This window comes from Dipodomys spectabilis, unplaced genomic scaffold (assembly GCF_019054845.1).
Source record: "Dipodomys spectabilis isolate Male_0828 unplaced genomic scaffold, ASM1905484v1 ptg000365l, whole genome shotgun sequence".
In the NCBI taxonomy this organism is placed as follows: domain Eukaryota; kingdom Metazoa; phylum Chordata; class Mammalia; order Rodentia; family Heteromyidae; genus Dipodomys; species Dipodomys spectabilis.
In genome coordinates this window covers 12,636,709-12,651,468 of record NW_024871042.1, presented here as the reverse complement: position 1 = coordinate 12,651,468, position 14,760 = coordinate 12,636,709, and the positions used below count along the sequence as shown (strand labels likewise).

General features: G+C 37.1%; 1 protein-coding gene across 10 annotated transcripts in view; it reads right to left on the bottom strand.

Annotated features, from left to right (window-relative positions):
* The window catches only part of Clasp2 (cytoplasmic linker associated protein 2), a 209,233-nt gene that overhangs the window by 38,377 nt on the left and 156,096 nt on the right, over positions 1–14,760 (bottom strand). For 4 of the 10 annotated variants that reach the window (XM_042666378.1, XM_042666380.1, XM_042666379.1 and 1 more), the window contains 4 exons: positions 12,932–12,934; positions 6,687–6,850; positions 5,245–5,323; positions 5,063–5,113 (listed from right to left, as the gene is read on the bottom strand). In XM_042666378.1, coding sequence (XP_042522312.1) covers positions 5,063–5,113; positions 5,245–5,323; positions 6,687–6,850; positions 12,932–12,934 — 297 coding nt within the window. The remainder of the gene's footprint in view (positions 1–5,062; positions 5,114–5,244; positions 5,324–6,686; positions 6,851–12,931; positions 12,935–14,760) is intronic. The other 6 variants (XM_042666383.1, XM_042666385.1, XM_042666381.1 and 3 more) reach the window with 3 other exon arrangements.

Sequence of the window (14,760 nt, the reverse complement as noted above, 5' to 3'; positions counted from 1 at the left end):
ATCAGATGGCTAAACTGAGCTAACTGACATGTGCACTAGCTCACAAACTTAATTTTTTGGTGTTAACACTTAAAATCTCCTATTTGATTGATTTAAAGGAAGTTTTGTTATTTGCACATATTTAAAATGTACAGCATGATATTTTAATATATGTATGTACACAGAGTGAAAGTTATTACAATCAAGCAAATGAACAAATTCACTCTTAACCCTTTGCTTTTATGTGTGTGTGTGTGGCAAGCATACCTATAAGCAGCTGTTAGCAACTCTTGAATAAGATAGTACTAATCACATGCAGTGCATTAGAGCTCTTATATGTGATCCACATCTCCCAGGCTCCTCTCAATCACTAGTGATGTTCAAAGACTACAACTTATGTTGCAGTCCCAGGCTGGACCTGTGCACTTCAGCAACTACACCTGGCCCAGTTCACAGCCCTAGGAGTCAGAAGATACTATACACATATTAAGTGCTGGGTTGCCATTTTTTTTAAAGGGAAAGTTTAAATATCAGATTAAAACAGCAACTCGAACAGGTATTGCCCAAAGTTAATGTAAGTGTATGTTCTTTCTTTTTGCTGTCATTGTTCTCACTCAGGCCAAATAAGATCTCTAGGAAGCTGATGAGTAGGAAGCGAAGTAGATAAATATGGAGCAAAGTATTAAAATAAGTTGACTCTGCTTCTAGCAACAACAGCATCAAGACAGTAATCATATTATATTGTTTCACATAATGAATGAATATTAAGAAGTATTCATAATTTTATAGGCAAAAGATCCAAACCAATGAGAATATATCCAATTAAAACAATCATGTTGCCAGGCACTGGTGACTCCTACTTGTAATTCTAACTACTCAGGAGGCTGAGATCTGAGGATCACCTGTGGCTCAAAGCCAGGTTGGGCAGAAAAGTCTGTGACAGTCTTCAATTAATCACAGAAAAAGCCAGAAGTGGTGCTGTGGCTCAAGTGGTAGAGTGCTAGCCTTGAGCAAAAGGAGCCCAGCAATAACACCCAGGCCCAGAGTTCCAGACCAGGACTAGAAAAAAAAAATTACGTTGCATACCATAAAAGTTTCTGCACAACAACAAAGCAAACAATGTAAGGAGACAACCTACATAAAGGAAGACATACTTGCAAATAATACATGTGATAAGGAAAACCATAAAAAACACATAAGGAACTCAAGTTGAAAGTAAACAAACAGACTAAGAAATGATCACTTCTTAGAAGTCAGGCACAGTGGCTCACACTTGGAAGATGGAGACTGACAGGATTGTAGTTTAAGGCCAGGTCTGAAAAAAGTCAACTAGATTCCATCTCAACTAATAAGCCTGTCATAGTGGTATGTACTTGTGATCCTGCCTTGTGGGAGGCTATAAGTAAAAGGATCATAGTCTGAGATATGTGTGAAAGTCTGAGGCTCTTAATACTGAAGCAAAAAAAAAAAGGTCTGGGGGTGTGGCTCAAGTGATAGACTGCCTGTCTAGCAAGCAAGAGACCCTTAGTTCAATCCCTAGTATTGAAGAAAATTAAAAAAAAAAAAAGGGGGCTGGGAAGGTGGCTCAGTGGTGGAGCGCTTGCCTTGCATGCCTGAGGCCCTGGGTTCCATTTCTCAGCACCACATAAGCAAAAAGAAAAAAGCCGGAAGTGGTGCTGTGGCTCAAGTGGTAGAGAGCTAGCCTTGAGCTGAAGAGCTGAGGGACAGCGCCCAAGCCCAGATTTCAGGCCCCATGACCGGACTCCCCCCCCCCCCAAAAAAAAGAAAAAGAAAAAAAAGAAAATCAGTATGTTGAAGAGATATGTTCATGGCAGCATACTGTAATAGCCAACATGTGGAATCAACTTAGGTGTTTACTGATGGTTGAAAGGATAAAGTAAATGTGAATATAGCAAAAATACTACTAGCCTTAAAAAAGGAAATCTTGATATTTGTGACAATATGGATAAAGCCAGAAGACAATATATTAAGTGAAATTAGCCAGGGAAAGTAAGAAAAATGTTGTACCATCTCATTTATATGTGTAATATGACAAGGAACAAACTATTTCTTAAAGGAAGAAGGGAAACCAAGTATGCCAGTGTATGTCCCAGAATTTGGGACACTGAGGTAGAAGGATTGTGAGATCTAGCTGATGGGGAAAAAAAGAAAAGAAAAGAAAAAAAAGAGTAAAGTAGTGGTTATCAGAGGCTGGGGAATTATAAGACACTGCTTGAAGGACAGGAAATTTCTGTTAGGAAGACTAACTTTAAGAGATCAACTGGACATGACAGTCTGTAGTTAATAGCTATCTATATCTGCAAATTTAAAAACTGCTAACAGTGAATTTCAGTAATTCACCACCATATAAGTATATGAAGTATAAATGCAAATAACTTGAGTTAGCCATTCTTCAATGAATATATGTAGCATATGTAAGTATAAATGTAAATAACTTGAGTTAGCCATTCTTCAATGAATATATGTAGCAATATATGCTGTACAGAATAAATTCATAGTTTTAAACTTGTCGATTAAAAACTTAATATTTATAATTTTGAAGAAATGTGTCATCAATACCTAGAGTTAACCTTTTAGCCATCAGAATTGTGTAGTAGATAGGGGAAGAGACATCTGGGTAGTTTTACAGCATATGGCCCAACTGTAATATAAATCACAGTAGTATGAAATATTCTGAGGCACTACTACCATCTATTAGTATAAATAGCTAAAGATGAGTAACTATCCTGAACCAATAAATGAGCATCAATATACATGTTTTTTTTTTTCGTTTTTGTTGTTGTTGGTCCTGGGGCTTGAACTCTGGGCCTGGGAGACTGGCCCTCAGATCCTTAGCTCAAGGTGAGCGCTCTACCACAGTGCCACTTCCGGAAATGAGTCTCAGACTTTCCTGTTTGGGCTGGCTTTGAACCTCGACCCTCAGATCTCAGCCTTCTGAGTAGCTGGATTATAGGTGTGAGCCACCAGCGCCTGGCTTGTATTTTATTTTTTGCCAGTCCTGGGGCTTGAATTCAGGGCTTGGGCACTGTCCCTGAGCTTCTTTTGCTCAAGGCTAGCACACTACACTTGAGCCACATGCCACTTCTGGCCTTTTCTGTTTATGTGGTACTAAGGAATCAAACCCAGGGCTTCAAGCATGCTAGGCAGGCACTCTACCACTAAGCCACATCCCCAGCCTATACCTGCTTTTTGAGACAGGTTTCCCTATGTAGCCCAGGTGGGCCTTGAACCTGAGGTTTACTTGCCTCAGCCTTCTGAGTGCTGAGATTACAGGTATGTATCACCAACATCTGGCTTCTTTTTGATTGGATGTTTACCATATGACAAACCATAGAAGATGTAAATGTTTATACAAATATCAACTGTCTTTATCCAAAAGATCAATGATTTTTATCAATAGGTTTTCTTAAAGGTCTTATAGTCCAATTCAAATTACTGGCATGAGGTACAGTTTCAATATGTGTACTATTCTAAAATATCAGTTTAAGAGATTTTTCCTTATGTCTTTGCTATTGTTTTTATTCCTATATTAAGTATATATTTATACATAAATGCCTTAGGCTTTTAAGGAAATTATCTGCGCTTCTAGTACAATGTTTTTGTTTTTCTAACAGGGAGTTAACTCTAGCTTGTCTGCTTCCTACATTATTCCCTTTCATTCTGTTTCTCCTCAAGTTTTCAGCAATGCAATTTTGCCTTTCACTCTTACTTCTGAATCTGACTTATTTTCACTGGTCCATAATAATTTCTATGTACATTGTTGACAGCACTTTAGTATCTATCAGAGATGTCCATATCATACTCTTTAGAATTTCTAATTTAATATGTTGTATAGAAAATGGTAATACATTTTATATTCCAATGAATGTCTAACACAAGGACTTGGACATAAAATGAATTAAAAATCATCAGTATTATCAAGTAAGATATTAACTTTTAAAAATAAAAACAGATGGGACCCCTTTGATAAAGTAGTTCCGAGAAAGTAACTTTATGTTGACTGTAAGTCAACCCCAAGGTAAAAAACATATAATTTGTGATTTTTGAGGCACATCATATTCAGAAACTTAAGAGAAAAACCAATTGAGCAGTAATACTTGTGGAAATACATTTCGTGCAGAATAGAGCGAAAAATACAAGATACATATGCTTGTTATTTCCCTGACTTTAATCTCCTTAGATACAGCTCATGAAAAAAAATAGTAAAGAATTCAGTGGCTTAGCTTTAATATTATAGTTTTTTAAATCTTTTATGTTAAATTTAATCATTACAATCATAGATTGGAATCCATCTAGTTTCCACAGAACTGAAAATGTGTGCAAATAAAAACAAGTTATTTCTGCGGGGCGCCGGTGGCTCATGTCTGCAATCCTAGCTACTCAGGAGGCTGAGATCTGAGGATCGCAGTTCAAAGCCAGCCCAGGCAGGAACATCTATGAGACTCTTATCTCCAATAAACCACTAGAAAACTGTGGTTCAAGTGGTAGAGTGCTTGCCTTAAGCTGAAGAGCGCAGGGACAGTGCCCAGGCCCAGAGTTCAAGCCCCACGACTGACCAAAAAAAGCCAAAAAAAAAAGCTTGTTATTCCTGATTACAATTTTATGCACATTTCAGAGAAAAATTACACTACAGAAGAAGTTACTATTTCAGTTAAAGAGAACTGTTGAACAGCACTGAAATTAAATTTTTTGTGTACTAAAATGAGGACACTGGCAAAACTGATAATTCAGCTTAAAGTAACTACTAAAATTCCTAAGATTACAGCTAAGAAAAAAAAGTATGGGGAAATGACAAACATAAAATAAGGTAAGAATTTATAAAGCGATTTTGCATTACCAGCTAAGGTTAGATGGCCATATGTGTGATGCCTCCTACATACATATCCCAGTAAGCTTCTCCAAAGGATAACTGGGCATTTGGACAACTTTTGAAATCAAATTTATACATGCATAATAAGAGGCTTACAGAGGTTAGTAGTTGAGTATAGAGGCATACAAACATTATCTGAGGCACTGCAGGGATAGTTAAGAAATAATGCAGTTTAAAACAAAAACAAAAAACCTTAGAGCTCCAAAAACAGTGAATCTGGTCCCGAAGTGCTGGCTTGACTGTCTGAAATTTTATAAAAACAAAACCCACTGATTGAACAGCTTCTACATGTGACAGAAAAACAAATTCTAACATTGTTTTACTAATAAAATACTTCAACTAATCATAGTGTCTTTAAGACATTAATTTTTTACCTTTAAGCTTGGTGTCTGGGTCTGATCAACCGTAAATCTCATTAGAATATTAAATTGAAGGTCATTTGGAAAAGATTCTCTGAAATAAGAACAAAGTCAAACAGTACAAAAAATTAAGTTGGTAAGTCTACATTTAAGAAACTATGATTAGTAACAAATATCTCTATGTAGTATATGGTATGGTATACAATAAAAGCATTCTCAGATATAAATATACAAATTATACTCAGCCAAAGGGTTAAGAAAAAATACCATACCAAAAACAATCTGGATACTTGAGGCAAGATAGTATACATTTAATCAGAAAAATATATTCAGTAAAAAGTTCAATATTCTCAGACATTATTTCCCTAAAATCTGCTTAGTTTATAGATATTTGAAATGAGTCGCTTTTAATTTATGCAAAAAGGTATAACTATATCGAGTTCCAAATCTTCTGAAAAGAGACTTTTGAATATTTAATTGTAATACAAAGCATGCTTTTAAAATTTGGGAAACCTTTCTATTTTTGCATTAGATCCAATTAATCTTCAATCCTACTTTGCAGATAGACATTAAGCTGATCTCAGCTAAAGGGCCAAGGTACAACTGTAGATACACACTTAAGCCCACTTTCTGGGATGAGGTCTCACTGTGTAGTCTAGATGGGTTCTGAACTCATGATCCTTCTGCCTCTGTCTGTCAGAAGAGGGCTGAGATTATAACTGTGCACCATCACACCTGGACCCAAAATAAAATGCCAGTCTTGAATTACTCAAATCAATAAATTTTTTTATAAAAGAAATAGAGGGTTAGATCAAAGAAATAATGCTATATTATATGTACAGCGTGCACAGGCAAAATTAATGACTTTGAGATGGGGCCCATGCAATCTGTTTGAAAGAAGCCAGGTAGTGGTGTATACCTGCAATCACAGCTTCTTAAGGCCAGCCTGGACAAAGCTAACAATGAGACTATCTCAAAAACAAAATGGTTAGCAGGCGCCTGTGGCTCATTCCTGTAATCGAAGCTACTCAGGAGGCTAAGATCTGAGGATCGCTGTTCAAAGCCAGTCCATGAGGGAAAAGTCCCTGAGACTCTTATCTCTAATAAAACCACCAGAAAACCAGAAGTGGCTCTGTGGCTCAAGTGGTAGAGCGCTGGCCTTGAGCTGAAGAGCCCAGGGACGGTGCTCAGGCCCTGATTTCACACCCCATGACTGGAAAAAACAAACAAAAAACCCCCAAAAAACCCAAAATGGTTGGGAGTATAGCTCAAGTGGCAGAGCAGTTACCTCTAATGTACAAGGCCCTGGTGTCAATACTCAATACTGCCAAAACACAAAACAGACAAACACAAACAAAAACTTGTTTGAAAGGACTCAGAAATATGAGTTTTTAAGCATAGGAATTAAATATTCCTAATTAGCAGGGTAACTTGAAATGTATTATGTAAAATATTACCTGGTAACATCTAGGGCTTTCTGAACTTTTGCCTGAACAGACCCAAGCAAATCGGCACCCATTTTTTTCAGCAGCTGTGTCAGCAGTACAAACAGCCAATCCTGAAGATCATCTTTGTGGACTTGTATGAAATCTACTAGAGTCTCCAAAAACATGCTGAAAACCTAAAGTTGATAAAGGGAAGAGGTGGAGGAGGGGGGAAAAAAAAGGAGGAAATATTGACCTCTATGTTCAATTCAATACGGAAATAGAAGGGAAAACAGGAATCAGAAGCACAGCGATTGGCAGCCAAGCGGAAAAAAAAACTCTCTTGCTTTTCACTGGAGTCTGTGATACAAGAGTATATCTCAGCTGTTATCCAACTTCTGCAGAAGTTTGACAATTAGCTATTCCATGCAGCATCACTTGGTAAAGAAACTTCGGCCATAATGGCTGGCACACCTAATGTTATCAGTGATGGCACAGCTTAAACTAGCTAGACTGAAATCCATTTTATAAGATATGTGGGGGAGGACTATACAACTTTTTGGAAGAGTGGCACTGAATAAATTAGAGGATGACTATTCTAATAGCCACCTTAAAGTATTAAATTTATCTGATGTAGTGGGTTAACTAGAGAATCCTCAAATTTCTCAAAATGGTAATTCACAAACATTTTGTATGAGATTTACTATTTACGAAAGCTGCCCCAAAAGTAATTTCAAACCATAAATAATTACTAAAACTCAGCCTAAAGCAATGTAATTCAGGATAAAATACAACTATATTTTAGTGATTCAAAAAAAAAAAAAAGCTCCTTTAGTCTTGAGTGCTATAAGTAGTATTCTTGAGCTCTACTATGGGTTTTATATTTGGTCCCAACATTAATCTTCCAGTTCAAGAAACTGAATTTTATGGTGGACAGAAGCTAACGTTCATAAGTGATATACTTCATTAAAATATTTATGAAGTGACCAACAACAAGCTATAATTTTCTAAGAAATTCATTGCTGTACTGAAAATTTACTTCTAGGTAAAGAGGAAAAAAATCTTTCAAGAGTTTTAGCCATACTGCCCTGCACGGTGAGAAATCAAAAGCAGAACAGATGATTAAAACTATGTTACTTAAAAAATACTGAATTATGACAAGGATTATCAGGCTAATTTGAGAATTAAAAGCATTTGGCTTTCAAAGCACATTTCATTTCTTAAATCCTTTATGCAATTTTACACGAACATTATTTTCTTATATTTTTTAAATATATATATATTTTATTGTAAAGATACTGTACAGAAGGATTATAGTTACATGAACAAGGTAATGAGTCCATTTCCTATTGAGCATATGAACATTACTTTCTTATGAAACCATGAAGGATTTCCTGTATTAGTTATAACTAATCTTTAACATCTGAATCTGAGTTAAAGATAAAAAAATGCAACTAAGGGCTGGGAAGATGGCTTGGTGATAGAGTGCTTGCCTCACATGCATGAGGCCCTGGGTTCAATTCCTCAGTACCACATAAGCGGAAAAAAAGCTGGAAATGGTGCTGTGGCTTCAAGTGGTAGGGTGCTAGCCTTGAGCTGAAGAGCTGAGGGACAGCACCCAAGTCCAGAGTTTAGCCCCCACGACTGAAAAAAATGCAATTAAGCTATTTGCTGAAGATGCTCTGTATTTGTAAAAACAGAAACTTTACATACTATCTGTCCTCAGGCAGTGTCTGCTCTATTTACTAGATGGGTTACCTCATGCATTTTACTGTCATTAACAAAATTCTGCACCGCTTTATTTAACTTGATTTCTTCTGTATCTCATTTTCGAAGTCTCATTTTTTCCAATGAGTATCCGATTTTATTTCTTCTTAAGGCTAGTATTTCTATGTTGCATTTTGCCTTCTGAGTGTGGTCTTCTCCCCCTTTATTTATCTTTATGTATTTTATATTTGAGGTACTTAGGTCTCAACAACTCAGGACTTTGCTAGCTAGGCAGATGCTCTACCACTTGAGCCACATCTCTAGCCCTTTCACTTTTGTTATTTTCAAACAGGGTCTCATTGTTTGCCTGGGCTACCTGGACCATGGCTCTTCTATTTTTACTTCTTGTGTTGCTGGGATAACAGGTCCTCACCACATACCATTCGGTTTTTTATTGGTTGAGAAGGGGGTCTTTCAAACTTTTTTTTGTTGGTCCTGGGGCTTGAACTCAGGGCCTGGGCATTGTCCCTGAGTACTCAAGGCTAGAGCTCTACCACTTTGAGCCATAGTGCCACTTCTGGTTTTTGAGTGGTTTACTAGAGATAAGGGTATCATGGACTTTCTTGCCTGGGCTGGCTTTGACCCACAATCTCAGATGTCAGCCTCCTGAGAAGCTAGAATTAGAGGTGTGAGCCACCAGCACCCAGCTCTTTGCAAACTTTTTGATAGGGATGGCTTTAAACTAAGATCCTTCTGATCTTAGCCTCCTGAGTAAATAGGATAATGTAACCCAACACTCCCAGCTTCTAGCTTTACTTGTTGATTCCTTACCTAAACCCTTTATTTTCAGAATATGCCATCCCAGGAATTTCTCTCTGAAGTTTCATCTGATTGTTCCACTACTTCATTTCTACTTGTGATACGTAACAGCTTCCTTCCTCTCTTTCTCTTCTCTCCCTTTCTTTTCTTTTTCTTTCTTCTCTCTCTCTCATCTATCTGTCTGTCTGTCTGTCTGTCTGTTGTGGGGCTTGAACTCAGGGCCTGATAGTGTCCCTGAGCTCTTTTGCTCAAGGCTACCCTTCTACCACTTTAAGCCACAGCCCCACTTCCAGTTTTTGAGTTTAATTAATTAATTAGAGATAAGAGTTTTACAGGAACTTTTCTGCATGTGCTGGCTTTGAACTGCGATCCTTAGATCTCAGCCTCCTGAGTAGCTAGGATTACAGGCATGAGCTACTAGCGCCTGTCTAGCTTTTTCTTAAGCTCAGTATATTTCACCATTCTGACACTTAACACTGTGTTCCTCTTATTTCTCTTCTTTCTTGTTGTCAGGCATTCCCTTCTATTTATTGTGTGTATGTATGTCTTTATCCTGACTCTCCCTTCATTATAAGGTGACAGGCCTCTCTGCTCTACCTATCCTACAAGGCCCCAGAAATCTCCAGAGTAGCTTTATTTACCACATGATAGCAATAGGCACATCAAGCACTTCTAATAGCAGGTCTGGATTACTGCAACTACCTATATACTAGGGGCTCTGGTCATCAAATAGCTTCTATAACAAGCCAGATAGTAAATATTTGAGGCTTCATAAACCATATCTCACACAACCATCTCACACATCTACTTTGCCCTGTTATCTTTCTAGCACAGCCATAGAAGCTACGCATAAAAATAAGCATAAATAAACATGGCTGTTTTCCAATATAACTGTATTTACAAAAATAGGCTACAGGACATATTTAGGCTACAAGTTCAGGTTGTTTACCAACTTGTGCTTTTTCTTTACTCTAAGATTGGGATATAACAAATAAAATCTGTACGTTCTCTCCACCTCCTTTGCTGTAGGATAGACCCTCAAACTGTCATTAAGGTTGTAACCTCCAAATTGATCTAGGCCTATCTGGTTATGTAGACTATCTCTTTCCCTTCACATACATCTCATATAACCTATGAGTTTTAATGATTCCCTCCACTGCTGGCCCCCATTCCACCCTCCATTCATATACACACATAATGTTATGCTCTATGAAGTTTATCACTCAAGTCTCAGCCAAAAAGCTTCTAGGATGACTAGTTCTTCCCTACTTTGAACTCATAGTGGGACTACCTATTTATGGTGGTACCTGAACCATACTGTTTGGAAATAAATTTTCTCTCCTCTTTCTTTCCGAGACAGGGTCTTACCATGTAGTCAGGCTGGCCACAAACCCCCAATACTCCTCGATGCTCCCTAGTTTTGAGATTATAGATGTTCACCACCATGCATGGTCAACACTATATTTCTATTCATTCTTGCATGACCAATTGGAACCAAGCTCAAACTTACCTACAGACTAAGGAACCAATACAAAGTTGTTTGATGAATATAAAGACTGTCTCCTAAGTAAAAATTACCCTATAATTGGTTGTCAACTACAATTGGTTTTCTTCCCCGAATGAAGAGTTTCCCTTCATAGAATTCTAGCTAAGAATACATTTTAGCTAAAGTCTTAAACTGCTGTGTCTAAAGCAGAAGTTTCTTTTGGTTAGATGTAATGAGTAGCTGGATAAAAATATAGATAGGTAATTTATATCATTCTACATATAGAATTATACTCTTACTTTTTATTTTTTTATTTTTTTTTATTTTTGGGTCTGGTCGTGGGGCCTGAACTCTGGGCCTAGGTGCTGTCCCTCTGCTCTTCAGCTCAAGGCTAGTGCTCTACCACTTGAGCCACAGCGTCACTTCCGGCTTTCTTCTTTTTGCTTATGTGGTGCTGAGGAATCGAACCCAGGGCCTCAGGCATGCAAGGCAAGCGCTCTACCACTGAGCCACCTTCCCAGCCCCACTCTTACTTTTTAAACAGGTATTTATATCCTGTTAGTAGCATTTACAAATTGATCACATATATAATTGATATACATATAATATGGATAGCCATATCCATAATATATGGGAAACAGACACATAATTTTGAGCTTAATAATAAAGTTGCTCTTGGATGTTGATATTCGAGGAATGAAATTTTTATTTCAAAAGACAGAACGGAGAGTAAACTGTTCTAGGTTTGCTTTAATAGAATGATGGGAACAGAATTTTAGAAAGTACACACAAAGAAGTAGGGTTAAGTGATTTTTTTTATACAATTGTGAAACAGTATTGAAGGCATGGTTTATTTGGTAGAGCTCTAGCTAATGAGTAAAAGTATCAGGGGCTGAGTTTGAGTTCCAGTGTTGGACAAAAACAAATGATGAAACTTGAGTACTATTTTTAACTTTCAATGGAATCAATTTATAATCCTACATATCTGACAACTGTCATTTGTTGAGAAAGAATTAAATATTTGAGCTATTACAATTGAGGCAGCCTTTTCTTACACTCACTCTCTTAGGTGTGCCAGTCATCAAATACAGAAGAACATAAATTAGATTAATTAGTAGATTAAAAAGCACATCTCCAAACAGAATGACAGTTTGCATAACTGCAAGTAGCATTTCGTGGATTACAAAGGGTCCAACACTGCATGAATTCTTCAGGAGAGAAAACAGAGAAAAAGGGTTAATGTCACAATCATGCAGCAAGTTAGCTTTCTAACAAATATTGAACCAACTTACTCTCTATTGAGAGTTCCAACACAGGGGACAGCATGCAAAAAGAAAAAAAGAAAAAAAAGAAAAACACACAAATTAGTCGCGATCAATAATGCAAAGTTCCTGTATGGAAGGAAAACACTTAGAAAATAAAAGTGACAAATGTTTTTCAAAGTTTTATGATAGACTCAAAACAGTTTTTAAAACAAAAGCTAAATGAATAGCATGGAAGAAAAATATGATTTTCCTGTGTTCCTCTTGTAATTTACTGCCAATAATAAAAAAGTAAAACAACAACAAAAACAACAACAAATGAACAGGAAAAAAAATGAAAAGTTTTTTTTTTTTTTGGTACATTCTATTATCTTTCAGGCTCAATTTCAATTTCTGGAAAGAATCTGAAAGTAACAGGAGGTCATCTTATTTTGTTCCTACTTTTTTTTTTGGTAGGTCGTGGGGTTAGAACTGTGGGCCTGGGCACTGTCCCTCATCTCTTCAGCTCAAGGCTAGCACTCTACCACTTGAGCCACAGCACTCCTTCGGGTTTTCTGGTGATTAATTGGAGATAAGAGTTTCATGAACTTTCCTCTGCCAGAGCTGGCTTTGAACTGCGATCCTCAGATTTTAGCCTCCTGAGTAGCTAGGATTGCAGGCATGAGCCACCGACACCTGGCCTCATCCTTATTTCTATGGTCACTATATGGATCCAAATCATAATAAGAATATTTTCCTTTTCTTTGCCTAGCTCTTCCCTTCCCCAAGAAGAAATACTTTCACAAGTTCAATAATTTCCGTTAAGTCTTAGAACAATTACTTTTGTTTCAAGGTAAAAACTGTTTATATACTACAAACTTTAAAATTCTTTAGGTAGGATGTGTATTACAGTCTTCTATTCCAAGGACAGGGAGCTTTGGAACTGCCTAGAATGCTAGTCAGAAGACATGTCCTTATAAGAAAGGCACTCAACTAGGCCCTAGTGTAGAAGTCACAGATTTAACTCTCTAACAATGCAAGGGTCAAAGGCATGATTGGAGAGGTAAGATTACAAAGGCTACAAAAGATCAATCCATAGAATACACCTCTGTGAATATGACTTCTGACAAAGACTTCCTCCAGAGTCAAAGACTAGAACCATATGGATAAATTCTGGCATCAATTATACTTGAGGGAAAAATATACGTCCAAGTAGTCAAAATTAAAACCTAACCTGAGCTGGTTAATTTTTAAAACTTATTTACAGTTGATGTTTTTATATGCTGAAGTACTTGATATGTCCTAAAAGATTTATTCACTTAATATTAACTCTCAATCAGGATCACAGTTTTATGAGGTGGATATTATGATCACACTCTGCATATAGATAAGAAACAAGGGTATACATTCCTATTAAGAACTTAAGATAGGGGAAGGTGGCTCAGTGGTAGTGCTTGCCTGCATGCATGAGTCCCTGGGTTCGATTCCTCAGCAGCACATAACCAGAAAAAGCCAGAAGTGGCACTGTGGCTCAAGTGGTACAGCGCTTGAGTTGAAGAGCTGAGGGTGTCAGTGCCCAGGCCAAGTTCAGGCCCCATGGCCGACAAAAAAAAAAAAAAAAGAACTGAAGACAGTAAACCTACACAATCTAAATTCCATGTTGTACTAACTCTTTGTAAAATTATTTAAAGGCTTTAGTAATAGGCTGGTGTTTTAGGGTTTAAGTTAGATCATGGATAAGTTATTTATTTTTATTTTCTTCTTTGGGGGTAGTAGGTTTGGATTCAGATCTTTGTACCTGTTAGGCAAGTGCTCTATCATCTGAGCCATGCTGTCAGTCATCCTTTGCACACTCTCAATCCCTTTTTACTTTAGTTTGTTTTTCCCTTGAGTCTTCAGATTTTGATTAGGTGGCCTCCACCTGGGTAGCTGAGATTATAGGCATGGTCACCATGTCAAATTTATTTATTTTTTGAAATAGAGCTGGCCTCAAACTGCAAATCTCCTATCTCCATCCCAAGTAGCTAGCTGGATTACAGGACTCAGATCACTTATTTTCTTTTTGTCAGTCATGGAGCTGGAACTCTGGGCCTGGGCACTGTCCCTGAGCTCTTCAGTTCAAGCTGATTGCTCTATCACTTGAGCAGCTGTACCCCTTCTAGTTAGTCTCTTATATCTACAGGTTGAATCCATGGATTCAACCAACTATGAGCTAAAAATGTTCAGGAAAAACTTCTATCTGTACTGAACATATATAAAACATTTTTTTCTTGCTATCATTCCTTATGCAATATACAGAAAGAACTATTTATACAACATTCACATTATATTAAGTGTTAAAAGTAACTTAAAGATGATTTAAAGCATTCAGGAAGATAGGCACAGGTTATAAACAAGAACTACACTGTTTTGTGCGGAACTAAGCCCTTGGGGATACTGGGAGACAACTACATATAAAGCAAAAAAGGTAATTAATTAAACTATAGATATCAAATAATTTCAACTTGTAAACTATGTTTACTAACCGTATTATTTCTGTTCCAAAAAAAAAAAAAAAATCCTGGATCTACTTTTGACTGCATTCAGAAAGAATTATTTTCTAGGCATTCTTTTCTACAATGTCTGCATACAAGCTAAAGCACACCTGATTTATATCAGAGAAACATCTTTTTAAAAGCTGTTTCTCAGTGGTCATTGATTGCTCATGCCTGTGATCCTAGCTACTCAAAATAACCAGAAAAACGTTAGGCTAGAACTGTGGATCAAGAATACTTACCTAAGAGCCAGGCAACAGAGGCTCATACCTGTCATCCTAGCTATTCAGGAAGCTGAGATCTGAGGATCACATGTGGTT